Below are 27,646 nucleotides of genomic sequence, written 5' to 3' on the forward strand. Positions count from 1 at the left end.
CCCAGTTCTGTAACACAACTATCATATAACAGCTTCCCTATCTACAAGGCTCTTTTAGACCCAGACTTTATATTCTGCAAGCAGAGGACAAGATATTGCCAAGGGCAAAAGATTTTCTTGAAGCAGGACTGAAGATTGCTATCACTCAGGAAGGGATGGAGCAGCAGGCAATCTCACCGAAGTCTCCTACAGCCACATCCACAGGCATGTAAGGCAATGGCATTCATTTTGCTCTAGTTTAATGTGTTCAGCTCTGTATGTTTCCAGAGTCCCACACCGGACCTAGGGGTTGGCTCAGGTCAACTTGAAGACAATAAATACCTTAATTGAAGGCAAAACCTGCGGAGGGATCAGGGAGTGTGGCACCAGGGGACGTGCCATTCCCCAGCATGGCAGACCCAGGGAAGCATGTCCCCTGTACAGCCAGGGACAGGGAGCAGTGGGGGGATGAGCAGAGGTCACCTCTGCAGCAGCTGCAGGAACAATCTTCATCAGCCATCTCTCTGGCCCCTCTTCCTGCTCAAGCACCAGCTGCCCTGCCCCTGTTTCCCTGCACACCAGAGCACCAAGTGTATGTCATGCCGTGCATCGTTGTACTGAAAACTCAAGGCAGGTACCAGTCTGGGGTGGGTAAAAGCTGCCTATTTGGCTTTGCTTGCAGAGCTTGGGCGATGCCTGCAACCCTAGCTGGATCATGGTGCAGAGCTCCTCAGGTCCTGAAAGCAATGCTGCTGTGCCGCAGCAAGCACAGCTTTGTATTGCAGAGGCCGGTTGAGGCTCCTGCCATGCAGAACCTCCCCTCAGCGCTAAGGAAGGAATAATATTTTGGATGTTGGTAAGGCTTGGAGAATTCATTTCTGTATGCAATCAAAAAATTTCTAGACGGTGTCAGACTTACCACATCAGGAAAAGAGATGTGAAGGCCGCTAAGAGTTTACTAGAGAAATTACTTGTCCATGGACAAAGTTTATTCCTAGCCCTCCTTTCAAGACATTGATTTATGGCCAGAAGCATAAGTATTTTATAACCCTTATTAAAAATAAAGTATCCTGGATGCATCCTGCTTTTAAGCATTGGCCTTGGCAGTATCTTGTGGAGAAGAGTTCTGGTTCATTTTCCTTTGTATGAAGTGCCAGTCTTTACCAGTCTGGAATGAGTCTCCCTCTCGCTCTCACCAGCTATGTCCCCATTCTCACAGTAAGAGCAGATGCTGGAAGAGGTGGGGGACCAGAGCAGAAGCTACACAAACTGCACAATGTATTACTGAAGTAAGTGGGGTTTACAGCTGCTTGATTGCTCAAAACACGGATTTCTGTTTCAACAGCTGCTGAACAACAAGAGTGGTGGCCTGAAAGAGAGCTCATGTTTTGCTTTCATTAACTGGATGTTATTTGGACTTCTGAATCAATCCCTTCTTCACCTTCCCAACCACTTACAAAAGAAGGGACCTCTAAACCCTTCAGCAGGATGAACAAGACCAAGGGAGCTTTTGAGAGCCCAGAGCTTTGCAGCCCAGGTGGCATGCAGAGCACCTCCTTGACCAGTGTGGCACCACCATTTGCATTCATCCAGCAGGCCATGGACAAAGTCCTGAACGTGATCCTTATTGTGGTCCTCTTCATCATCATGGTATCTCTGGGGTGTACAATGGAGATAGCCAAGATCACAACTCACCTTAGGAAACGCAAAGGTTTGCCGTAATGGCTCAGTACGGCATCATGCCCTTAACAGCATTCATACTGGCCAAGCTCTTCCAGTTGGGTGCTACAGAATCCCTGGCCGTCCTCATCTGAGGCTGCTGTCCAGGAGGAAACCTCTCCAACATCTTTAGTTTGGCACTGAGAGGGGACATGAACCTCAGGTAAGGAAAGCTGAGTTCATTGCCCAGGCCAATCTAGTCATATGACTGATTCAGAAACTAGTTTAATAAACATTAGCAATCCCCAAGAAGCTGGACCAAAACTGAAATACAAATTCTAGAGTATTTTTAAAGCACCCATATTGCTCAAAGAGCAAATTTGTCCCTGTTTTACAATAAAATGGGATTTTGTACTTTTCTCTGAAGCATATGGCATGCTGCTCTGAAGAGGCTGCGCCAGTGAGAAACGCTGAACTAGCAGAACACCACTCTCCAATAAACCCTAGTGATTAAACAAGATCCACGGTGAAAATATGAAGTATTACTTTGTCTGTGGCTTGAGAATTTCTGGAATGTGAGCTGTACCCATTACAAGAGTCCTTTCTGAGTTTATATAGAACTTGAGTCATCTTCTCCCTTCTCTAGTCACATCACATCCTTCTTACAACCTGACAGCGATGTTGGGGAAATATCAGTGACAGGTTAGGAAAGAGTGATGCAAAGCCTTATATTTAAACCATGCATCCAGGTTAGTAAGAAAAAGTGTCCTTCTACTGAGGGGTTCTTTCTTCATCTCAGCATTGTAATGACCACATATTCAACAGTCTGGACTAATGCCTCTGCCTCTGTACCTTCACTCAGGAGAACTATAGGAGGGTGATTTGGAGGGCAAGGTACCTTACAAAGGAATAGTCACCTCCCTGGTGCTAATGCTAATCCCCTGTGTCATCAGTATCATCTTGAATGAGAAGAAACCACATTACACTGGCTTTATCATCAAGGTAAGAAGTATCCTGTGCTGGTTGCCTTTCAACCAAGGGCTTCAAGCAAGTTTCCAAAAATAGAGGCACAGAAATTCTAACTTCTTTAAGGCATGCCACAAATCAATGGAAGGGTTGAGGACAGAACTCAAGACATCCACTTCACCACTTTAATCATTACAATATTTGCCCAAAGAGAAGTCCTCCACCTTCTCCAGCAAACAACATTTTGTAGGCAATTTCCTACCTTGCTCTCCTTTGTTGGCTTCGGTTTTGTTTTCTTTCGCTACAAGCAGCACTAATGAACCTCAAAGGCAGTGCCCTGACTACTGCTGTAACCAAAGCAGACCCCAGATTTTAAAAAAAAACAAAACTAAACCAACCAAACAAAAAACTCACCCACTGCTCTCAGAGGTCTAGCACAGGGCAAAAGTCACACCACAAAGTTGCTGCTTATGTCAGTGAGACATCTATCCAGCAGAAGCCACTAGATCACTAAGCATCCGCTTATGCCTGGAATCATCTCCCTGCCTCCTTTGTACATCAGACATTTAAAGAACAAAAGGGAAATCCAGCCAACCAGCTACATGCCATTGTCTAACTCAAGAGCTCCACTAGCAGTACCCAGAGAGCTGCTAACAACTTAGTAAACCTGTTTTTCATGGTTTCTTTCACTAAGGCTTCATCTCAGAGAAACCGGGACCAAACACAGCAAGAAATGGGTGTCAAGACTCAGTAACAGACCCAGCAAAATGACAATAGGAATCACTAACCTCTAACAAGCATGGGAACCATGCTAGAGCAGACGCAGGAGGACCAGAGCTCTTCAGAGGTTCCTTTACCCAGCACAGGGCAGTGATGACCAGACTGTTTCAAAAGAAGCTTTAAAAGCCTACACTGGCCCAGCTGACCCTTGGGCCATATTTCTTTCTGCTAACACCACCTTTCCATTTATCCTCTCTACAAAAGAGGAAGGGGGCAGAAACTTGCTTTTAAGAAACATCTGGGGAACTTCATCCAAATTGACTCCAAAGGGGAGAGACAGGCAGGAGGCTGTATTCTTTCTCCCCAGATTCCCCAGCTCCTTCATCTGCCAAATCACCAGACACCAATGAGACCATCTGAAACAGCCACCAGCACCTACACCTGCTGCAGGTGTAGGCAGGCTCTGCCTGCAAGTAAAGTGGTTTCCTCCCCACCTGCTTTGGGTGGACTAGAGACACAAAGGGACCTGGACAGAGACATAGCAATGGCTGAGAAACAAGTGACTGGTGGAGCAAGCACCAGAAAGGTACTTGGCTATTTAAGGTCCTTCTAGGTAATACCTCAGGATAGTCTCTTGTTGATTAATTGTAACATTTATGTCCACAAAAGGCACTTATGCACCCTCACTATATACTTACATATGTGATGGACAGGGAACTGGACACAGCTGCTCCCAACAGCTGAGCCAAATTTTGCTGGGGATTTCTCTCATGTCCATGTCTTGACCACTTGTATTTTAGGCAGGAATGGTTGTGATTCTACTGTCATCTGCTGCAATAATTGTTCTGCCTGTGGCCAATGTGGGAAGTGGTATCATGGTCGTCTTCTCACCATCCCTCCTGGAATCTTTGCCTTAATGCCTTTTATTGGATTCCTGCTGGGCTACGTTCACTCTGCAGTCTTCCAGCTTGATGACCGGTATGTTCCTCCACTCCCCCCTCCCCTCACTCTCAATCACCAGAAGAATAGAGAGGTATGACAGCTCTGGTCTATAGAGCAATGGTAAAAACATGGGTTTCAACATGGACGTACTTCTGTAGAATAAACACTGATTGCCGTCTCCCAAAGCAGGCCCTAGGAGTATAAGCAGACACACTGCAAGCCGGTCCCACATCAATACTCCCACACCTCAAGTCGGGAGAGAAATGAGTTCAACCTCTGCTCAGCAAAATCAAGAGGGGAGGAGCACCTGGAGCAGTTTTTGACACAGGTACCTGATCACCACAGAAGGGGTGAAAGTCCATTATGCAGGTTCACTGAACAAGCAGATGGATGGGTTTGGCTTGAGGTCACGAGTGACCTGGTAAGCACACATTACCAGCTTCTGCTCTCAGTAACAAAGTTGGGGAAAAAGAGAATGAATAGCAGCAAAGAATTAGGGAATACCAACAGAGATCAAACCCCAAGAGACACAACTGCTCCTCAGCTGATAATTATCCTAAACCAGTCAAGTGCATTCAGCTGAAACCCCAGGAATTTAGGATGGAAACCTTACATATATAACCCACTCCTTCCCTTTCTCATCCTATCTAATCCAGGTAGGATATCCACTACTCCTCACTATTTTTTTTACCTTCGCACCTTGGACTCCTCTTTTTACCTTGGAAGCAGATTACTTCCCTGCAGGGAGCTGCAGCACCCAGAGTGGGGCACAAGGCCTCCAAACACCTTTAAGCACAAAGTCCACGTTTATCATGTGATCTGTCTGCGCATTGCAAAGGGAGCACAAGGCAAAACGTAGGGATGCCAGTATTGCTCCCAATAACGCCGCTTTTAGCACAGGCAAATGCACAAAGCATTGCAACTGCAAGGTAGGCAGGCTTTTTTAAAAATTGCTTAAAAGTGGATTAAATCTGCAATCTGTTTAACTTTTCCTCCTTCAGATGCCGGCAGACAGTGTGCATGGAAACCAGCTGCCAGAACATACAGCTTTGCTCAATTATCCTCAAGGTCACCTTCGCCCCAGAAATCATACTTCTTCCCACTGCTCTACCTGCTGTTCCAGCTTGGAACTTCTGCTGATCCTGATCTTTAGGATCCATGCCAGAATAAAGAAACCAAATGGCAAGTACAGCTTTGCTCCTGTATTTCTTACACTTTCCAAGCCAAACCACATACGCTTACACGTAATTACCAATGAATTGCTGCTTTCTAAGGGCAGAATCAGGTTGTCCTTTAACTCAGTTGCCATATTCAATGCATTAAATACAATTCACATTCAAAAATCCACAGGTAACTGAAGACATTAGAAATTATGATTTCTTGCATCAGCAGAAGGTTTCATATAGCTATATACTATCTGTACTGTCAGCGCTCAAGTGATTTTCAAGAGTCCTATGCTTAAACTAGGACAGGCATCCTGCAAAAGCTATGATTGGCACTGAGCACATGCAAAGAACAGTCACACACACCCCCCTAAAACTACACGAGGACATCTGATATTCTTTAATGCAACAAATTCCATCTTTGTTGTAAACTGTTGATATTCACTGAAGGGTGTCACTTCTGGAGTGGGGGGAGGAGGAAAACAACAGAACTGTCAAGTACTGCAGCTGAAGGAAGGAAACGTAGATCTCTTGCTAGAAAAGTATGTAAGTAGATTCAAGCTTAATTAAAACATATATATAGCATTGGTATAGATGCAAGGTAGACTTCTCCAAGTTCAACAGGTCCATAATGCCAAAACCCAGCTACGTGTCTGCGAAGATGGCTGGAGAATGCACTGCTGAACGGGATCCTCCACCAGCTATCCCACTGATGCTTCCAGACCAGCTTTCTCCAGTTCCTCGGGACAGAGAAGCAGCTGAGCAGCTGCCACAGGGCTGCTAGAAGAGCACTTTACCGTATCTTACGGCTATAGCTGAAGGATGACTTACTGGGGAAAAAAACTCACTCAGTTTGGATCCTCAAGTGTGCCTTCAGCACAAAGCAGTTGACAGTGGAGAAGCCATACAGGTGCTTGTACAACTGCTATAAAAAGGATGACTTTTCAGGCTGGTCTGTAAGTGACTGGAAACAAAAATGGCTTAAATATTTTGACAGGACTTCCACATTCCTTCCTTTTGCTTTACATCACCTAGCAACACCAATTGTAGCTGTGTCACAATCTTCCCTCAGCCTGGTTTCAGAGCTGCCTATTCTCACCACATTTTCCTTTTCCTTCAGATGCAGCAAAAATGATCTACGCAGGTGTGGACACAGTTAGTGGTCAAGAAATGAAACCAGTGTCAAGATCCTGCAGGAACAGTGGGAAACCAGGAAAATGATACAGATTCTGCAGCAGCCACTATCGCAACCCCTCCGAGCTCCACCTCCTGCAGCCGGCTTACAGGTCTCCAGCAATTCTGTGTCAGACTTTTTATCTCCATGCTCATTTTACACCAGAGAAAGGGATGGCCACAGAGCTATCTGCACCCTCACCGTTATTTCCCGAAGACCTTGCTGCAGATGAAGCCTCCCCCTGCCCACTGGGGACACTTCCAGTGACTTCCAAGTCACGGTGACAACCCTTTGGGACAGCTTAGGGCCATGCTCCCAAGTGACTGTCCCCAGTTTTGCCCATATGAAAATCACTGCCCACATCAGTTCCCTTTTTTTAAACATCACTTACCTGTAACTGTCCCACCGGCACATGCTGGAAGCAGCTCCCAAAGACACTGCTGAAGATTAATGTAATTTCTCTCCCAAAGTCCCAAAATGAGGTGTGAAAGTCTCTCAGCACAGGAGCCAGTAAGTCCCAGCGTGCAGCTGAGCAGCCCATGGACTTGCTGGTCACGGCCCTTTTCTAAAACCCAAGCCCTGCACAGGACACCACTGCTCTCCACACAGCAGAGGCCAGGAAAACCGACCACGGCTACACCAACTCCTCAGCTCGTCAAGTGTGGGCCCAGCAAGCTGTGCCTCCCAACAGATGAGCCTTGAGCGTGCCCTGCTTTGCAGGAGTCACTGAGCTAAATACACCTCCTGCTCCGGCCACCATCTGGCTTACAAGTACAAGGGAAGATTGGCATTAACACCTCCAGTGTGCAAAGGGCACGTTGTAACCTCAAGTAATTCATCTTAACTAAGAATAAAGAGGCTCATATCAAGAACCTACACTTCAGAAATGCAGAATCCTGGCCAGTCATTGTAACTCTCTGTAGTGCAAAGCCTAGGAGTTTGTTTTAACCTGAGCATTCATCCTCACAACAGCCAGCTTGCCACCTAAAATGCAGAAATTCACTCGTGCTGCTTGCAAGGCAAGCACTGTGGTTTAGAAACAGCATTGGGAACTGCTATTTACAGAGCAGGCAATGCTTCCTATTTAGCAGGAGGGAGGGAGGGAGGGAGTGTCCCAAATCCCCCTCCTTTCCAATCATCAGGTGCCTTCAGCCACCTGGGCTCCTGTTGGAGCCAAGTCCCACCTGAACACAGATGCCAGTAATCGTTCAAGCGAGCAGGAAGGATCACGACTTGAGGTAACCCAGCTAACCTTGCACCAGGGCGAGCAGCAGTGCTGCCTTCACCTAGAGGTTAAAGCCCTCTTCTTCCACGCCTCAAGGTGATCCAGCATCTGAACGACCCTCCGAGAAGGGAGCCTCCCCCTCCCCAGAGCTGTCTACTGATAACCCAGCTACCCGCGTACCAGCCTGACCACCCTCCCTGCCTGCTCCCAGGAGCGATGGGAGGATCACCACCTTAACAGATGTTCTCACATCCCTTGGCTTGGGACACATTTACAAGAAGGGCACAACAGTACAGCCTGCAGACACCAAGCGACCCACCTCACTCTGGACACAACCACCCTGCCTTTCCCAGGACCTCATCCAACGCCCAGCCTCTTGAAAGGGTTCAGTGGATTACTGGAGTAGCTTTGTAATGCACTGTATAAGAAAACGCATCTTATTTTTAAAACTAAATTCTAACGCTCTCTCTTGCGGCATGAGGGCTTGAGAAACACAGGGATTGCAGAGGGTTGCTGCCCCTGTAAGGCACAAGCACTAAACGCCAGCTGCAGTATGACCACCCACCAACATAAAAATCCCTCTTCCTCCAGAATGAGCACTAGTGCCTATGAAGTGCTCTGTCCACACCTCAATGTTCTCTCACACGCGTGTGCACAAGCACACTGATGAAGTATGCCGACTACACCCATCTTTTACATTCCATGCCTATCAGCCAAACAGTGATTAAAACCTGAACGTGTCCATTCCAACTTTTGCTATGAACTATGACAGCATGATTCTCCTTATTACCAAGGTTATTTCAGAACATCAAGATGTCTAAGGACATAGCGTGATGTATTTAAAATGACACACCCGAAACACTCAATCATAGCCTTGTATAGACACATTTTAAGACTGTCCAACAACATGAGGCGCAGTCACACACACACTTTATTAACACTAAGAAGCAGAGACACGTTTCTTTGTACTTTATTTCAGCTATTTAATTCTTAAGTATCAAGAATTAGGGTGCTTTGTAGAATATTATTACCACAGGGTAGTGAAATGGGCATTTTCTTAAGTGTAGTGCAAGTCATATCAAATGAAAAGCTTTTAAAATAAAGTTTTATTACCAGTACTGACCAGCACTTAATCTGCTGACCTATAAGTGAAACAATGATCCAAAAGCACAAAAAAATACCCTCTGAAATAAAGCTTTATGTACAGCACATGTAGAGCTCTTAGATGCCTAAAGCTATTAGTTTGAGATATTAAACTAATGTTCTGAGTTGCTATTCACAGTTGCGTTTACTGGGAATTAAGTGTTCAGATGACTTTTTGGAGTACAAAAAAATTTGTCTGCTTTAGTTATAAAGAGCTCTGCCAATATACACAAACTATACACTTCAGACATTCACAAAAAAATGTGAGCAAGAAAAGGGTTATCAAAAAACATTTAATACAATTAGTCAATAACCCTTCCCACCATGGTCCACATCTACAAAGTTCCCCCCTCCCTCCCTCCCTCCTCCCCATCCAAACCCTTCCCCACAGAAAGTCACATACTTACCACAAGTTTTAGCAAGTATGGTTTAAAAAAGGGCCCCCAGGGCAAGTTACTTATAGTTCAGTTGCCACTGTCAACAGATCTGGACCTCGATCTAGACCTCTGCCGATCCACGGATGATGGGGATTTAGATCTACTGGAAGAACCACGTTTCTGGCTCTTCTCTGGCATTGGAGATCTACTAACTGATCGAGACTTGCTACGGCTCCTACTCCTTGACCTGCTGTAAGACTTGCGGCTGCGGGAACGGGAACGGCTACGAGACCTGGATGAGCTTCTGCTACGGGACCGTGACCTGCTTCTGGACCTACTGAGGAAACAAAGAGCAGCAGTGTCAGCAATGAAATGTCACGGACCATGGCAATAACCAGGCTGGTCTCCAGTTCAGTTGCCTGGTCACTGGCTTTAAAGTTTTCTTAAGAGAATAGAAATCCATACCTGTGCCTTTTGCTGCCTTCAATTAGTTTTATTTTCCTTCCATTAATTTCTTTACCAGAAAGCTTTTCAATAGCATTCTTTAAATCACTGTAAGAGGCGAATTCAACCACCCTACAGAAAAAATAGAACAAAAACCAGCACACGGAGCTCACTATTACAAGTTGTATTTTTGATGATAGAAAAAAAAACTCAAAAAACCTCACACTGCCCAGCATGGTCATCCCTTGTCACAACTCAAGCATGAATTGAAGAATTTCCCTCCACAAATACCAGAGAATGCACTTTCTAAGGGTAGCCAAATTAAAGCATGAACAGCTGCTGAGCATCCTCCCCAAGTATTATAGATACAAATACTACTCTACAGCTTTTAAGAGATTATTTCAGAAGCTTACCCTTCATTTAACTTAGGTCTGTGTGCATCTGCAAAGGTTACTTCCCCAGCTTGTCTCATGAAGTCTTTGAGATCCTAACACAAGACCAGTTATGTTATGCAAAGAAGTGAAATGAATACTTATCTATATAAAAATAGTTAAAAACAAACAAAAGAAACTTATGACTACTGAAAGAGAAGATGTTAGATAAATTACAAACATGGCAATTGCCATACTTGTATTCTATCAAAATTGAATTATCTCTATCAGGGCACGAAATAAATGAAAAAAAAGCATATTGCTTTAAGCAAAATGCTAATAAAGTGTCTTAACATTAAGGAAAATATTAGTCTACAAAGATCATACAGATTAAATAAGAAAGAGAAAGAGAGAGAGAGAGAGAGAGAAAGAAATAAAAAAAGTACATTTGTATATATACTGGACTGAGTGTGAAATACTACCCATATATTTTTGTACTATTTCAGTCGCCATTTACATTACGAATCTTATATGCATACAGAATTACATTTACATAACACCAATTATTTTGTGCCCCATATGTCATTAAAAATATAGTTTACTTTACCTTTATTAACATTTCCCTAGGCTAGCCAAGCAGCAAACTGCATTAAGCGACCGGAGATACCGTCATGATATATGCCCGACTGGCTCTTCGCCACCCACTTGACGAACACTACCCAGTCGATGGAAGCCATTAATCGCACTGCCCTCCCTATTAGGAGACTATTGATGGATCCAGACATTCTCTATGCTTGATGTTACCAAGGACCACTTTACTGCGATCAGGATTCCAACGACCACCTAATTTCGTATCTTTCAACTCTTTTCGACCAGGACCTCTTTATTCGGAAGCGTTACAGGAAGAACAGCTCTCAACTTAGGAATCAGATCTCGTTAACGCTCTGGGATCGCTGCAATGTGGCACTTTAAGGAGTGCATCGATTACGTCTAGACCGGCAAACACAGATCTAGAGGTGGCCAAGTGACATTGTAGGAGCTGACTGGAAAGTCAACCAGGCCCAACCAAGAGTGACCAAGACAGAACGATTAGGATAACCCACAGGCACTCCTCGTCATAAGGCCAACGACACAGATAGGCTGGCAAATAAAGGGTTTAATATGTGGTTAAAATGGATTTAAAAAACAAGAAAAAATAAATATATATCCTCAAATATATACATTTATTATTATTATAAATTAAAATTAACTAGTTTCATTCAAAATATTTAAATTACATTATTTAAAGTTACATTAATTACATAAACATTTTTAAGAAATTATATTTAAGTTTTAATTAATTATTTTACAAAATAATTACATTACATACCCATTAAATGAAGTCAAAATAGTTAATCGTGTTTCAACAAACCTGCCAGCTGACTCGGGAAGACAAATTTTCTACTATGAGGCGATTTTCTGTTCTTACAGGTGGAGCATTTCTGTTTGGAAATAAACAATTGAGACTTTCATTAGGAATTAAAATACAGCCACATATAAATATTAATAAAGGCTATACCAATAACCAGTATCAGCATACCACCATTACTACTACAACTTAACTATGGAATGCCCTGAGTAATCTAGGACAAGGATTAAGTACTTTAGGGGGCAGGGGGAAGCATAAAGACGCATGCATATCTGAGGAGTTTTTTAATCCTCACTATCCTACTGCCACATCCGATGACTGACTAAAAATACCGTTTAACATCTCACTCTAGCTCAAGTTCTTGGATCAGATGAGCTCACAGTATTTCTTTTAAACTATGTCAGTTCAAAGCTATACATACCTCCTGTCACTACGTGGACGGCGGCTACTAAAACGGTCAGAGTACCTTCCTCTGCCTCTACCCCTAGAGCGTGCTCTTGCATGCTCAATTGTAACCCTGGGGGAAAAAAACAAATGGAAAACCATACGTTTTTACATTTTCCCTCTTACATATTCCCTCATAGCTACACGGAAAAAAACCCTAACCCACAAAATAGCTTAGAGAGTACTGATAACACAATGGAAGTTAAAACTTCTTATAAAATAAGACTCACTTCTTATTTTGGATATTCACATTTATACACACATGAAATAAGGTACCACACCTCTCACTGCAAAGCTCTTTTCCATCCAATTCATAGACAGCATCATCTGCATCCCTTGGATCCTCAAATTCCTGCAAAACCACCGCAGCAAAAACATAAAAGTAAAAAAAATATTACACCTCTAAAACATTAACAAATGCTTATTTGCCACGTAGGTTACTTAGCTGAGCACGTTAATGGCATTTTCTTTTAGAAGTAGCTTCGTGCACATCAAACGTGCACGAGATCCGAGTGCCCGCCGGGGACCGGCAGAACCCTGCGGAGGGGCGCACTCACCACAAACCCAAACCCCCTCTTCAGATCGATGTCCCGGATGCGGCCGTATCCCTTGAAGAACCTCTCCACATCCTTCTCCCTGGCGGCCGGGTTCAGCCTCCCGATGAAGACGCGACAGCCGCTCATGGCTGTGGGCGCGGAGCTGGCTGCGGGAGATACAGCGCCCAGCCCGTCAGTGCCCCCGGCCCGCCGGCCCTGTCCAGTGACTCAGCAGCCCCCGCCCCACGCAGCCCCCAGCAGACCCGTCCTCGCCCCCGCTCCGGCCCAATAGGAAGGAGCCAGGTGGGGCCCGCCTTAGCCTGCACCAATAGGAAGCTGTCCTTCGGCCTGCAGCCCCGCCCACAACACGCCACTCCGGCGTGGTCCGCCCCTCCCCGCCAGCGCACGCGCGCCGCTGCCCTCGAGCAAGGGAAGAAAAGCTAACGCCACCGCTCCGCCACAAAATGGCGGCCGGGGCCGCACCCACCACCAACGGCGCCCGCCCCGCGGAGGGCACCGGAGTAGAACAGAGCGACAAGAGGACAGGCCGCCAGCCGGAGCTGACCGGCTGCGCAGCCAGGAGCTCCCTGCGCCAGCGACCCTGCTCCCCCGATGCCGCCCGCCCGCGGCGCTGCGCCCCGCAGGGAGGCCCCCCGCGCTCCACCGCGCCGGGACCCCGGCCTGTCACGAACCTGGGCTGCGGGTCTCGCTGCCGGGCGAGCGCGCGGGGCGGTCGGCGCTCGGCTGGCGGGCAGCTGCCTCCTCCCTCCGCGACGGCCGGCTCCGGACTGCGGCGCCGCTGCGCTGCAAAATGGAGGCGGCCCCGCGCGTCACCGCCGCCTCACGTGACGCGGGCGCCGCGCGGCGATTGGCGGAGACGGCGGCCCCACCCCTTCCCCAGAGAATCCAGGCCGGGGCGGGGTGGGGGGTGCCGCGGCCCGGCCCCGAGGCGCCGCGGCGGGACTGGCACCGCCGGCGGATCTACCGTAGGGCCGGGGGCCCAGCCCTGTCTGCCGAGGAGTGGGGGCGGTCGCCCTTCGCTACCTGCCGCTCTGTAACGGGCTTTCCCGAGACCTTCTTGGGTGCGCGGAGGGAGGATGGCCGCTAGCATACTCACCTTCGCTTGTCAACCCATCCGGCCTGGGCTGGGTAGCTGGTGGCTGTACGCTAAATCTGCCTGTGTGGGGAAAAAACGGACAATGGCGTTAATGCTGGTCTGGAGTGTGGAAAGCACTGTGTGTTACCTCATCTGGAAGCCATTTTGAGAAGGCAATAAAAGCATAAACCTGGCTTTTCACAGTGTTGCATAGTATAGGGCTGTCACTAAAACTGAAGTGACGAACAGAACCATCAGGCTCTTTTATTCGTACAGTACATAACGGACTAAAAACTGCTGCGTTTGTGTGCCAGGCAGGCACGGGAGCGGGCAAGGTCTTGCAGGAATAGGCATTTCTTGGCCACGATGAGCAAAGTGAGAGGAGAAAAATACGTAAGGCGCACCTGATCTATTTGCAGCCTCATTTCGAATCAAGTGTGCAACGACAAGGTAGATAGCTGAACTTCGTTTCTGTTTTACATAACTGCAGAATTTATCACAGCTTGGCTTCTAGATGATTAAAGGCAATGGACTATCCCAAGGGACATTCAAAATGCAGAAGACATCTGGAAGTTGAAGATACACCCACTAGTTTTCTAATACAGATGGAGGTTGCGGCTCTGTGACTGTCACTGCCAGATTTGTGCACTGCTGGATCAGCTGGCATTACACAAAGAGTTAGCCAGCAATTATAGCTACATCAGGTTGACCTGAGGACAGCATGACCCTTTTGATAGCATTTCCCTGACTCATCACCTGGAGTCCCATGCTGCCTCCAGTCTTACCTCCTACCCACACCCCTTGTGGACTGTGAAATGCCATCTTTGTTACACCCAGTGTCTGTTATTAATCAGCTCTATGGGGACGAGCTTCTCTTTTTCATGCTCGGTCACTGACATAAAGTTCCCTGGAACAATACCACGCATGATGCCACTGACATCATAGCTTTATATGACAGCCCCCACGCACATTCCTCAAACTGCAACAGTATGCAGAGTCCCCAAAGTGGGAAAGTTATTTCTGCTATGTGCAGACAATGATGAAAAAGGCTACAGTGTAGCTGAAGGTTTAGCAAGGGCAACTGGTAGCATCACCTGCTTTTCTCCTGGATTACAAAGATGCGTATTTCCATTCTGAGCAACGTCTGGGTCCGTGAGAAAAGCAAAATGATGCACACATGGGAGAATCTGCAGTAGAGGGACGACTTTGAGCAATAAAAGACAACACTTGTGATTATCCCTGTGGATAAAGGGAACCTTTACCTGCTGAGGAAGATAGTTCAGATGTGCCACCTAACATTTAACACTGCTAATTTCATAATGAGTTACAGTGCTCTAACAGGTGCCATGGGAACAGGCAGTCCTGTTCCTGTCACACTGGGACTCTTCTGACTGCAGAGTGAGCTGGTTCACAAAGCTAAACCAGTAAAACCTAGCCCTGGAAAAGCAGCAAGCAGATTTCTGCTGGTTTAACTCCCTGAAAACCAGCTTGTGGTGGGATGAAAACAAGGGTTAGTGCTGAACAGAGAGGAGAGGAAGGAGCAGGAGCACTCCATTAAGGAAAAGTTGTTCATTTTAGCAGTGTGAAACTGCAGCCTAAAAAGTGTTGTCCTTGTTACTGCAAGGCAATAATCTCCTCTGTGCATCCCATTTTCAGACCACTGGGAGAAGAGAAACAAAAGTCAGGAGGGGATCCAGGAAACAACAATCACTCTTTGAAAGGTTCCTGTGTTACCCAACTGTGTTACTGACGTAAAGGTCATATGCTTTTTTCCTCACATGGGCTTCTCACTTAGGGTCATGAGCCTGCACATCTGTTTCCTACCCAGTGTCTCTGAGTTATTTGTTAACAGGAAGGAGTACTTCTCCCTTTGGCTTGAAGTTGTTTGAAAACTACCTAGGACTTGTTAATATTCTTGCTGCTGGCTAGCCCAATAATATCCACACTTCTACCTTCCTTGCAACTCTGGGCTGCTGAAAGGCACACAAGCAGGCTGAAATCCCTCTAGTTAATTCATCAAGGTAACTAGGTAAATACAGCAACTACTTGGAAGTAGGAAGGGCATGAGGCAGCAGAAGACTAAATGAAAGCTGAAATAAAGTCCCAGCCAGCCACCATTACGATCTGGTACTGCTTGTGGAAAATAGTCGATAGGGATTAACTCTTCACTATCTCTTCCAAATTGTCCCGATCCAATGTCGGGGGAGGTTTCGATATGATCCCAAGAGCGAGATTAAGACACAAACAAGGTCAAATGCCGTATACCCAAAACGGGTTTTTACTATTAAAAAAAAAGAAGAGGGGTAGCGATAGGACAGAATGGAAGGAAAAGACAGAAATAAAGCAAGGATGCGGGATAGGGCTGCAAGAATAGTCACCACCATGGATCCAGTGGCGTCCCATTGGTCCTCAGTCTTCAGTTCTTGGGTGCACAGGATCTAGCTTCGATGGTGGATGCACACAGAGCAAAGTTTCTGTTGCCTTTTTAAGTTCATCATATCCGCTGATTAGCGTATCTGCTCACGTTTAACTTTTTTTTCTCTAGTCCCACAGGTTTTGTTGCATCTGGCTTCAGGGCAGGAACGTTTGCCTCTTACCAGTTCATTAGCAATGCATGCATGGTGTCTGGCCTACACAACAGAGCCACAAATGGCTACACGATGGGGACAGCTCAGTGCATGTGTGCCCCTTTGAGGCTTGTCTAAGGAGTCCGACAATGCAACCGCAAAGAAGTGGGGGGGTGCATCCTTCAGTACACTCCCGCTTCCCTGGGCGACATTCCCCAGACCAATTCACAGGCCGCAGCAGCTTCTCCTGGAGGTTTGCACAGACACAAGCAAGCTTTGAGACAGTCATATGACATTTCAATCTCTCACACAAATACAAAAATTAAATGTCATCAAATGAAACTAATGAAGTCCAAGTTCAAAACATGCAAAAGGAGGTGATTCTTCACCAACTGGTAGAGGAGCTCTGGCATAACTTGCTGGAGTATGCTCTGCATACAGGAAGTTTATAGGACTTCACCCTACAGACAGCTTTAAACCACGGAGGAGGGAACGGGGGAAAAAAACGGAGGAGTGAGGGAGAAGAAAAAAGACAGATTCCAAGTTAGAGACTCTACCTCCATTGCCAAAGACCCTCTGCAAAAACTACTGCCCCTCAGATCCACAGTGAGGCTGCTTGTATGAGCCATACAGCCAAAGACTCGGCACTTGCCCAGTTCTGCAACAGTTCTGTGAATGGAAGCAGAAATGTAGCTGGCTCCTGCTACTGGTGAATATATTTGTTATTAATTTCACTGTGGTTCTCCATGTTAATACACTCTACCTTTCTTTACTTTCTCCTTTTCTGTACACTTATTTACCTATGCATTCTCTGCCCTTTTTACCAAGGCTCTGTGAACTAACATATTTCTGTTACTGCTAGACTCAGTATAGCTCTCTTAAAGGTAGCAGCAATGAGGGCTCAAGAGCTGACTTGCAAAAGTCTCAAGGAGATGGCAAAAACTAAACAGAGAGTTTAATCTTTGAGCACCAGTTGGTTTTCTTCAAAATGTCTGGAGAAAGAAAATGGAAATTGACCTAGAAATAATGGAACAGCAGACATTCAGACATAACTGTCACTGTTTTTTTCTGTTTTTCCACTTCTCAGGAAAGCTAAACTTTTCAAATTGCTCAAATCCAAATATACAGATTTCTTATGTGTTACTGCCAGACTGAGATTCCCTGCCTGCCAACCAGAAATATATTTAGTTGTAGCACCTTTTTTGCACTAGACTGTAATTCAGAGAGAAACATGCTGCTGCAGGGCTGTTACTAAGCAGTCAGTAGAGTTAGGGAGACTGACTAAGGGCTACTCTTCCACAGTCTGAACAGACCCTCACTGCCTAACCAACCTTGTTTCAGCTGGCTCTGGTAGAACCCCGGATACAGTTCCTCACACACATCTTTCCTAGCCAAACATAATAATTAACATCCTATTAATTATAGCTCAGCAGCAATATTCAACTAGTCCCAGAAGTACCTTACGGTAACAGGGGGTTCTGTAGCTCATCACTGAAGTTGCAGACCTCAGCTCTTAGTTCAGGTGAACATTATTCAGGGCTGTGCTAATGGCTGTGGCCCAGGAAAAAGCAGCAGAGGCAGGAACCGACCACCTCCTCCTCTCTAGGATATGGAACAGGCACTGCCTATGTCTCTGCGGTTTGCCACTGTGTGAGGCAGTTAAGGCAGACTGACAGCAGAATAGTGCATCATCACATCAGATCGCATCCCAGTGGAGATTTAGTACCGATAAGGCATTACACACCATCACATTTTTTACATTACCTAGTACATGTGACAAAGTTTAGGTTCACTTAAGGTTTTTATGCTGAATTTATGCCAGCTGCAGAAGGACAGGTGGTACCTGGTCCAACATGAAGCATACAGGTACAAAGTGGAAAATATTTTTTTTCTCCTTAGGTTAATATTTGAATCATCAGAACAAGTTTACAGCAGCTCAGCGTGTTTAGTTGTAGATGCTGAATCTGAACTCATGAGGAAATCTCACAGCGCTGTGAGAGCAAGCCGTAGACTGCTACAGAAACAATTTATTGGGTCAAAGCTATTTATAAACCTTCAGAGGGTAACAGGAGAGCCTCTGCAGGATCATGTGTCCTTCCTCAGCTGGCCCTTTTAAACCTTTCCTGAAGGCCACCTGAGCCCCTTTGTGATTTAACTCAACGTTAGATGTACCCCCAAATGCAACCACTGCACTCATGGTCATGGCCTGCCATTACATTTCCAAGCAGCTCAAATCATGCCATGTCTTTGTTTTGACAAACCATCTTCTTTGTTTACACAGACCCAGGGACTAACATTGGCAGCAGTTTTTGTTTTCAGCAGATAGCAGATTGCAAACACTGAGCATGTCATGTCATCTTCACCTTTGCTTAATTGAGACCCAATATTAATCTTAAAAAGGATGTGAAGAACATAGGTCATAAAAGGGGAAGAATAGGATGAAGAAAGTTCATATATTCTCAAGCAGACAGTGCTTTTAATCCTTAAGAAATTCCCTGAAGTAACTAATGAACCATCACTGAGAAATCTCTAGCACCATCCTGAATGCTTAGCTTCCTGGGACTGCAGTGATTTTTTGATTGTCAGGCTTAACTTCAAAGGTCAGAAAGTCAGTGAAACAAAAGATTAAATCATCAATTTAGAAGCACTTTCATTCAGTAAACTGGTAAGCTGCTCACGCCAACAAAGCAGGCAATCAAGAACAAGCTGTTTCAAATGAATCCAATACTCCTTATTGTAATAACTAAGCTATCCGGCAAGGGGAAAAATAGAGATGTGTTAAACCTGACTACAATAATGATTTTAGTCCTTCTTTCTTAAGAAACAGGAAAATACCAAGTTAAAATTCATTGTAAGCTGGAAGCACAACTTTTTCAGAGTTCGCATTCAAAATAGCTCCTTGACAAACTTGGGGACAATTCCTTTGGGGAATCAGGGATCTCTTCTTAGCACAGGACCATTTAATACCTGCATTAATAATTTGTTAAGCAGATTAGAGCATGCAGTGTTGAATCAGTCTGGGAAGAGTTTCAAACACTCTGAAGACAAGAACAGAAATTCAAAATTAGTCTCAGAAACCAAAGGAATGATTCAACAAGATGAAATTCTGCAAGAACAAGGGCAGACTGTGTTTAGGAAGTCTAATCCACTAGTACAAAATCAGAAACACCCATTTAGGAAGTAGCAACATCTATAAAGGCTTGAGCTAAAGTGGATTGTAATCTGAAAATAACAAACACACTGGCATTGCAGAAACAGGTAAAACCTATTCTGGAATGTGGCAACATAAGGCGTGATATTTAAGGGCCAAGTGATGATGTACTTAATGGCCTTAAGGTAAGTAAGATTTAACAATGACCTCAGTTTCCTTACGGCACAGTACTACTCCAACACGCATATGGCTGCCAGGCAGTTCCTGAAGAGCTGTATACATTGCTTTGTGGTATCTTCAAGAAGTAGAGGTCAGTAGAAGGCCAGAGTGTTATCAATGCTGTAAGTGTCTTGTCATGTTTATATCACCTACCTTTCACATGCTTTTCAAGTCTGGGGAGGATGGTACATGTCCCATCACTAGGCAACAGTTATATTAAGGAAAAACAACATTAAAACAATATACCACATAGTGGCACAATCCAGGAAAACTCTCATTAAGCTGTAATCACAAGAGGCTGTTTAAACTAGTTGTCATGTTACACAGGTAAAAATACAAATTAGAAAGGACACATCCATACGATATCCTGGTTCCTCCAAACTTCTGGTAGATGTTCCTGGAAAACAAGCTGTAATTTCACTGACTGTTTAGCCATCCAGGAATTATGCCTAGCTTACATGGAATTTTCATGCCTCTGTAGTTACTTTGAAAATATATATTTAAGCATTATAACTCTTTGAAAGTACTCATACCAATACAGAAGTCTTTGTTTTCATATTGTCTAAAGATACAGGAATACATGGTCTTTCTATAGATATGATTTGATGCTACAGTCAATTCAGTGGCAGACTTGGTTCAGGAGGTTTCCGCTCCCAGATTCTCCCACTTGCTGTTCTCTCTCCTTCAGTTTTACTGACTCAACTTTCAGGGCTACTGTAATATCAACTATTTTGTTTTTTGAACCAGAATTATCATTCCTCCCCCTTGACGGGGTTCTGCTGTCAGAGAAGTAGTAACTAGATCTCACCATATCCACACCAGAGAATTTACGTCTGAAGTGCTCTTTCTCTGCTGGGCACTGTGCCACCACTTGCCTGAGCTTTAAACCATCCTGTGATCTATGTGACAGGTATAACAGCACAGAACTAGAATAATTAGGGAGGACACTGGAATCCACCCTTCCCCTAGCCCGTAACGCTAGCCACCCAAGCCCTCAAGAAGACAACAAACCATTTTCTGAATATTCCCCTTGCAACCATAAATGCTGGAAAGATTGTTTAAATGAAAGATAAGACTCAGCAGATTTTGGCTCATATTATCCTCAGACATAGACTCTTTCTGCAAGAAGCACTCCATCAGCACAGGGGGTGTTTGGTGCTACAAAGCACTCTCATCTGCAGGCATTAAGAAGTGATTTATGCCAGCAAATACAGCGGTGGAGGTGGGACAGTTCCCAGGGTGCAACAGCTGGAAGGCTCCGGGGAACATTTCACATGCATCTCTTAATCGTTAGGCATACAGCTTTGACTGAACGGTGCTACTCTCTGTGTAAACCTTAAAGGCTGGTATTAGGGTATGAGGGTCAGCTCATGCCAAGTTTAACCTCAGAGGCCCGACATCAGTGCGCAGCAAGCTGCTGTGCATGCCAGGCTGCAAAGCAGCAGTAACCCAAGGTCACGGATGTCTCCAGCACTGCCTCCCCTTCTGTCACCTCAGTGGGGCTCTGAGGGCTGGCTGTCACCCACCTGGGGCCAGGGAAGCACAAGCAGCACATGGAGCTGGTCAGCGTTATCAAACCTTCACCTCCTCCAGCAGTTTACTAACATGGCTAGTTAGATTTGACAGTAAGTTTCTAGCCATGCACTAGGTTCACATTGAGCAGCTTGTTATCCCAGCCTGGTTCCCAGATCTACAGCTATCTGAATCCAGTGCTTTTGGTTAATCATCTGCCATCCTGTTAACCTGGTGCCAGAACTTAAACTTTCAGCCTCAGAGATGGGGGGGTTCCTCTGGCACAGAGTGTGGGCACAAGGACCACGACCATCACAAGGCAATTGCAGAGTTGCTGCCTGACTTACCCACTCCGGAGAAGGCAGCAGCTCGATTCCCAGACCTTTCACCAGCAGCACCTGCACTGCCCTGGGCTTGCCAGTACCATGTGCTGGGCCTGCGCAGTGTGACTTCTCCTTGCAGAGCCAGAGAGGAGCAGAGCTTTCCTGCTCCAGCTCAGAAAACAAATGCACAGTCAGGCACCCTGAGCTTGTTGGGACACTGCAGAGGACGAGGCCAGGAGTGCTAGTGTCTGGTTCCTGCCAGTGAGTCGTTATCTGTTTGCACTAGCTTTGCTCCTTCCACAGTTCTTGCTCCAAAACGCCTGCTTGCTTGGCACAGGAATTGGTGTCACCTCCCATAAGGAAATGTTGATGGTGCAGCTGCCTTCCCAAATTCTGCACTCAGATCAGTGACTTTGCTACTTTTTCGGCACTGAGCTGAGGATGTCCCTTTTGGTAAAAATAAATTCTTTGTTCAGATACTTTTTGAGCTTTGCTGACAAACACAATGGCCAGAATGCCTACTGTTTAAATCACACTTTACATTGTTTTAGTAAGATTAAACACTTTGGGGAATAGGCACATTTTCTCTTTGTTCTTCCCCCCAGACCATTCAGAACCACATATTGCACCTATCGCTCTAGAATTAAGTGTTTGGACACCACAATGTCCTGACCGTGTGTCTGCCAGCAACAAAAGACATGATTATGCAGATGTCTTCTACTTGGCACCATTTCTGCAGCTCTGAAATAGCCCAGGCATCTCTCATGCACCCCCCTGAGCTGCACAGTGCATTAAATAAAGCTGCATCAGATTTTCCAGGGGTCTGATTCTGCTACACAATCCTCTAACACCCCCAGTTGCTAATTCCCAGCACATACACCCGCAGAAGAGTTTTCTTTTGTTACTATTGTCAAATTCAAGCGTCAGATGGCATGTAGGATAAGCAACAGGACAGGCCATTATTTCTGGCAGGCAGAAAGCTGGAAGACAAAGAGCCTGGCAGGCCAGTCCATCACTCAGTACTTGCCCTGTCTCCTTGCCACCACCTCCTGCCTTTCTTAAAGCACACGAAAGGACATCCCCTCCCCAGCTTACAGACAAGTCGAGAACCTGGGCTTCCATTGCTCCCTGTGGGAAATCAGTTTAACAAACAACGTCACAAGGAGTGTTTTTTTTCTGTTTAACCCATATTTGCCTTTCAAAATTCCTCCTGTCACATTGAGTTACAAGCCCTTGAAGTAGGCCAAAGGCTCCCTTTTCCTCCCTGGGGACTGTTCCCTCTGGATGGTAATATCAAGCTTCCTTAGCCATCCCTGCTCAGCTGAGATATGCATATTTATCCCTTTTCATCTTTTCTTGTAAGTCCTTACAGCCTCTGATCATTTCATTGCTCTTGTGTGACCTCTGATTTCCTGTGTCTTAGACTTAAGTGCAATACAGCTGATTAAAACGATAGATAGCACAATGCTTGAATAGGTGGCTGCTCCCCTGCATGCCTCCCACCCCTCCTTCCCATCTGTTGGTGAGAGTGAACCTCCTGGCAGCCCAGGGGGCCTTTTTTCAGGCAGGGCTGAATTTGTGTTACAAGGCTGGCCTGATCAACCTCTGCCGCTCGGGACTGCGCTGCTGGGAGAGGAAGGAAAATGGACTCCCTGTCCAGTGAAAAAAGCTCTCTGTGACCCTAGCTCAGCTGTCCGACTGGGATGGAAAAGGGGACGTAAGGCACTGGCTCTGGCAGGCATCTTCAAGGCAGAGAGGAATAGTGACCCAGGGAAAATACTGCTGGGCTCTGCTCTCAGCGTGTGACATGCTGTGACTAAACAGTGTGTGCAGGAAAACTTGGAGCATTCCTTACAACTGCACTGGGTCCTATCTTCGGTTTGGTTTTTTTTTCCAAAGCAAAAAGAAGGAAAAAAAAAAAAGAAAATAAAAAAAGGACTTTGTTCATTTCACTCCCTATTTAAAGACATTTTTTAAGCTTTTGTGGTTTACCTAATTATTTATTCAAAAAAAAAAAAGGGTAGCTTTGTAGCTAAACCATCAGGCACGCCAAATGCAAAGGTAAAAGTAGCCATGGCTATGTAATATGCTCTAGTAGGTAGGTAGGTACACAGATGAAAATTCAGGCAAGATCTGTCTTGTGCGACCATGAAGCAGCCACCACATGACAACATCACGCAAGCTTCTGAAAGAATGAATAAAGACCCTCGCCAAATGGTTACACTCCATTTTTGTTATACATTCTTTTAACTTCAACAGCTAAATGACATACTGGCTCACAGCTGCTTTATTTAAAGTTTCATTGATCTTTTACTCTGTTGGGAGCTTATAATGAATACCAGACCCCATATCCCTAATATTTTCTATGGAGACAGGCAGAAGGAAAACACTTAAAACAAGGCAAGCTTTCTTTGAGAACCAGGGGAGGGAGGGAATCCCCCTCAAGCATTAATATCCCCCTGCTCCCTCACCAGACTAAAAAGGAGACACATAAAATTTTTAAATAACCTTTTTTTTCGCTTATGGAACCAAATAAAATAAGAAAAATATTTTAGGCTTTGGACAATTAAAACAAAGAAATCATATTTTGTGTTTTTGAAAATTTCAGAGGAAACTGCAATAATTGCCCAGAAGGGCATCATGTCTGGAGAATTTGTTTCCTCTCGTGTAAGAAAACGACTGCACGTTGCTCTGGCAAAGCAAGCAGCTAGCTCTGCTAACTGCAGGGTGGAGATGATCACCCTGTGCAGCCACAGATTTGTTTTCCCAATGGCCATTAGGTCCTACAAACAAATTCGACACCCTCGCATTGAAGAAATAAGCAGGGTTTTTTGCTTGAGAAAACAAAAAAAACCCCTCGCATTCCACCATCAGGTCTCTTGCCAAGGAGTTTCTGGCCCAGGCCAGGTGAGTATGTTTAGGATGGGCTTGTGACCCTCTGCAGATGGGCATGCCAGGCTAGAGCCTATGGAGAGGAGCGGCCTCCCAGCGCACCCCAAGATGCTCTCTCAGGGTGGGCCAGGGGCAGTGGCCCTGCTGCCATCCACAGCTGCAGCGGAGCACCCAAGCCACACTATTTCAAATTTTGTCATCTTGAGAGTCTGTTCTGGCTTAGGTGGCCTGGCAGTTGCGTTTACTTGCTCCTTTTCAACCTGGCCACTCTTGCTGGCACCACTGACGCCATCTGACAGTGCTAATGGAGGCTTGTTTTAATAAGAAGAAAGTCCAGTTTAGGAATAAGGTTTGCAAGGCCCCATTCTCGGGCAAGCATTTGACATTTCATAAAGCGATCACACTACATCTTAAAACCGGTCAGCTTCCCCCACGCCTGCCCCAAGGCTTCCCTAGTATCTAACTGATGGCGGTGATCCTAATTTCTGGCCTAATGTCCATCAGGGCTGGTTTAGCCCCGTTTATCCCGGTACCAGCACTCTGGTTGCTAATGTGGATTTGTTGTGATTTTTTTTCCCCAAAAACATCCGTTATTTTGATCTTAAATACGAATAACCTTTTCTCTATTCCCTCCCAGAATAATTTTTCATTTCTGGCCGGGCGCTAGGTGGGGGTGTGGGACCGCCGGGGCCGGCACAGCCGCCGCTCCGCGGGGCAGCGCCGGGGGCCTCCCGGCCTCCCCGCCCGCGCTTTGGCCGGCACGGTGACCCCGAGAGGGGACCATCCCCGACAGGTTTTAAACCAGCGTTAGGAACTCAGGCGAAAGAGAGCCTCATGACGTTAGACTGAGGTCAACTGGGTGGGACAGCACTCCCCCCTCATCCCCCAGCGCCCCAAAAGGTCACGTTTGGGTCGCAGGGTGTCACCCCCGACACTGCTGGAGGGAGACTGGAAAGACTGCTTTCCCCTCAGCCCATTTACACCCCTTCCTCGCCACCTCGCCACTTCCTTGCCACCATGGATTGGGGGTTAGCGATAAGATAGAAGGTTTGTGCTCCTGTTGGGAAAGGTCAAGATTTGCATCCTCAAAAAACGACAAAAAAATCCCTGGTATAAAATGATGAAGATGGCTTCGTACAAACACAGAACAGGACAAGAAACAAAGGAAGAAACATTTAATCTGCCTGGATCTCTCATAATTGTCTCTGCCAATTGCAGGGGCAAACTACAAGACATTAATCCTTTGTTCTCAATTCACAGGGATGGGGACCAGCCCAACAACTGATAAACCAACCAAAACAGCAACACACTTTGTTCCCTATTGCATTAGTAAGCCAGAAAACCTAATTCCAGCACTTCAGATGTATCCCAGCACCACGTGCTGTGCCCCTGCATCCAGACCCCTTCCATGCTCCATTCAGTTGCATTTTTAACCACCTTGTTCTGAAACGCCTATCTTTCTTGCCAAAATGCAGTAAGGAAGAAAGCTAACCTTCCTGCACCACCCTCCCAGAGTCCCACTGACTTGTCTTACACTGGGAACAGCAGGGCCTCCATTTGATTCCCCAGGGCACAGCCCTGACTGGTTTATCTCAAACTCGTTAGCCACAAGGCAGAATAAGAGGGTGATTATGTAGCAGGTGTTGCCCTTGGCATTACGCTTCCACAATGAGGAGGATCAATATCTCTGAATTACCATTTCAGCTATTCCCTCTGGGCGCAGCCTGCACCAGAATAAAGGGGCCATCCCTGGTCCCTCGGGGTGACAACTGGATCACCACATGCAGAAGAAACAGGAGCTCGTGGTTAAAGCAAAGAGCTGGAAGAAGACATGCTCATTAAGAGCGTTTGTTTCCCTGCCTGCAGCACAGCCTCTGGTATGACCTGGAGAAGGTTACTTCAGTTTGCTGTGCTTTGTTTCCCCCCCTCCCATCAACAGGGATGGCGTGGGCCTTCCCACCCACTGAGATGCCATGAAGATAAATCCCCAGTTATTTGTAAGGCTGTTGAAAAAGCACCAGAGAAGAACAAGAGAAATACTGAACAGTTTCTGTAACAAATCAACTGTTTTAAAGCTTCCCGGAGGAAGCAATTATTTGGAGCCAGGTTATGTTTATGAAGGGAGACACAGACTGTGGGATGGTAACAACTTTGTCTGCACAGCTCAACCCAGGATCATGAATCTCTTGAAAACAGCTGTCACAGGGACATTTCTGCCATCCTGCACGGGCAGCTCATGGAGATGGAGGAAAGTCATTTGAGCAAGACTGCTGTCCCATCCCACCCGCAGGGAGCCCCACACTGCCCTGCAGCACCCAGGGACAGGAGTGCGAGGTGGGCAACCAGGGTTAGGCTTCTTCTTCTGGCTCCCATCAGGCTTGTCCAAGAGGGCTTTACTGCCTGAGTTCTCCTCCCTAGGAAAACTCTGCTACTCCCAAACCTGGTCCCTGATCTCCTCAACATGAGACTTTAAACTTGAGTTTAAAGATGAACATTATACACTTTCTAAATATGGGTAGCACGATAGCCCTTCCCAAGGGAGGGCCTGCCTGATGGGCACAGCCAGTGCAGAAGCAAATCCAGCTGTGTGCCAGCTGCAGTCAGCAGCTCTGCCCAGCCCAGCCCCAGCCTTGTGAACAGCTGCCATTGACCTGGAAGAAGGGACATACACCACCACTGCCAGCTCTCCAACCGGTCCTTCGTCCTTCTCCCATCCCCAGCTGCCACTGAGCCATGGGGAGGTGGCAGGCCCAGGCATGGCTGGGGAGGGACACCACCTGCCACTGAGGCCTCCTCGGTGCTCACGGGTATCCAGAGCATGCTCCAGCCTACTGTGGCTCCCCCCTCCTTCCCTGAAAGCATCAGTCCTGCACCCAGCAGCGCCTGACAGCCCCAGGGCTGCTGGGCAGGGACAGGGACAGCGTGTCGGCCCCATGAGGCAGGTCCCCCGACCTCACTTGGGATCCACAGGCCTGGAGGACAAAGCCCGCTTGCCAGGCAGAGCTGCTAAATACAGCATGGTATCAAACACCACCCCGTAAGGTAGCTACAAGGACACCTGAGCAGCATGCCTGGAGAGGCAAATAAGGGTGTTTCTGCCCTCAGCGCTAGTGTGTTGGCACCAGTCTGTGCCCTCTTTGTCCCAAAATCTGGTTTGCTTTTTTTTCCCATGGATGTAACATGAAAAGCCTGAACTGTCCCCCACAGATCCACCATGAGCTCAGTGCAGGCCAGATGACAGAGAGATGCCAAAGGACAACCACCTAATGCCCAGGTACCCTCAGGGCTCCTTGGCTCTGCTGCGTCCCAGCCCAGCTCTCACTGAAGGTTAAGGT

General features: G+C 46.3%; 2 protein-coding genes and 1 long non-coding RNA gene across 5 annotated transcripts; 1 reads left to right on the forward strand and 2 right to left on the reverse strand.

Annotated features, from left to right (window-relative positions):
• The first annotated feature begins 1,467 nt into the window (after window positions 1-1,467).
• On the forward strand, window positions 1,468-5,635 carry SLC10A1 (solute carrier family 10 member 1). Its single transcript, XM_074868010.1, is given in 9 exon segments — window positions 1,468-1,687; window positions 1,690-1,861; window positions 2,438-2,464; window positions 2,466-2,640; window positions 4,125-4,221; window positions 4,224-4,302; window positions 5,268-5,354; window positions 5,356-5,394; window positions 5,396-5,635. Coding segments are annotated over 9 exon segments (1,125 nt in total). The 3' UTR covers window positions 5,625-5,635.
• A 3,147-nt stretch (window positions 5,636-8,782) lies between these two features.
• SRSF5 (serine and arginine rich splicing factor 5) lies at window positions 8,783-13,392 on the reverse strand. Of its 3 annotated transcripts, none has more exons than XM_074868012.1 (8): window positions 13,244-13,392; window positions 12,573-12,718; window positions 12,297-12,367; window positions 11,993-12,088; window positions 11,575-11,644; window positions 10,206-10,279; window positions 9,814-9,924; window positions 8,783-9,682 (listed from the first exon to the last, which is right to left on the reverse strand). In XM_074868012.1, the coding sequence occupies exons 2-8, from the start codon at window positions 12,696-12,698 to the stop codon at window positions 9,436-9,438; spliced, it is 795 nt and encodes a 264-aa protein (XP_074724113.1). In that variant the 5' UTR covers window positions 12,699-12,718; window positions 13,244-13,392; the 3' UTR covers window positions 8,783-9,435. The 3 variants fall into 3 exon arrangements, with proteins under 3 accessions (XP_074724113.1, XP_074724112.1, XP_074724114.1); XM_074868011.1 differs by having other exon boundaries at window positions 8,783-9,685; XM_074868013.1 differs by lacking the exons at window positions 8,783-9,682; window positions 9,814-9,924; window positions 10,206-10,279 and adding an exon at window positions 11,029-11,303.
• A 2,510-nt stretch (window positions 13,393-15,902) lies between these two features.
• LOC141943198 (uncharacterized) lies at window positions 15,903-22,000 on the reverse strand. The gene is made up of 2 exons (XR_012628878.1): window positions 21,444-22,000; window positions 15,903-16,488 (listed from the first exon to the last, which is right to left on the reverse strand). It is a non-coding gene; the product is annotated as an uncharacterized LOC141943198 (long non-coding RNA).
• Window positions 22,001-27,646: the final 5,646 nt, after the last annotated feature.

Source organism: Strix uralensis, chromosome 4, assembly GCF_047716275.1.
Source record: "Strix uralensis isolate ZFMK-TIS-50842 chromosome 4, bStrUra1, whole genome shotgun sequence".
NCBI lineage: Eukaryota > Metazoa > Chordata > Aves > Strigiformes > Strigidae > Strix > Strix uralensis.

Bases quoted from the DNA above. Each gene is read 5' to 3' on its own strand.
- SRSF5 (XM_074868011.1), bottom strand. From the start codon at position 12,698: ATGAGCGGCTGTCGCGTCTTCATCGGGAGGCTGAACCCGGCCGCCAGG. The intron at 12,089-12,296 runs GTGTGGTACCTT...TTTTTCCCCCAG, and splicing joins AAAGAGCTTTGCAGTGAGAG to GGTTACAATTGAGCATGCAA. The intron at 11,645-11,992 runs GTATGTATAGCT...ATTTCCAAACAG, and splicing joins CGTCCACGTAGTGACAGGAG to AAATGCTCCACCTGTAAGAA.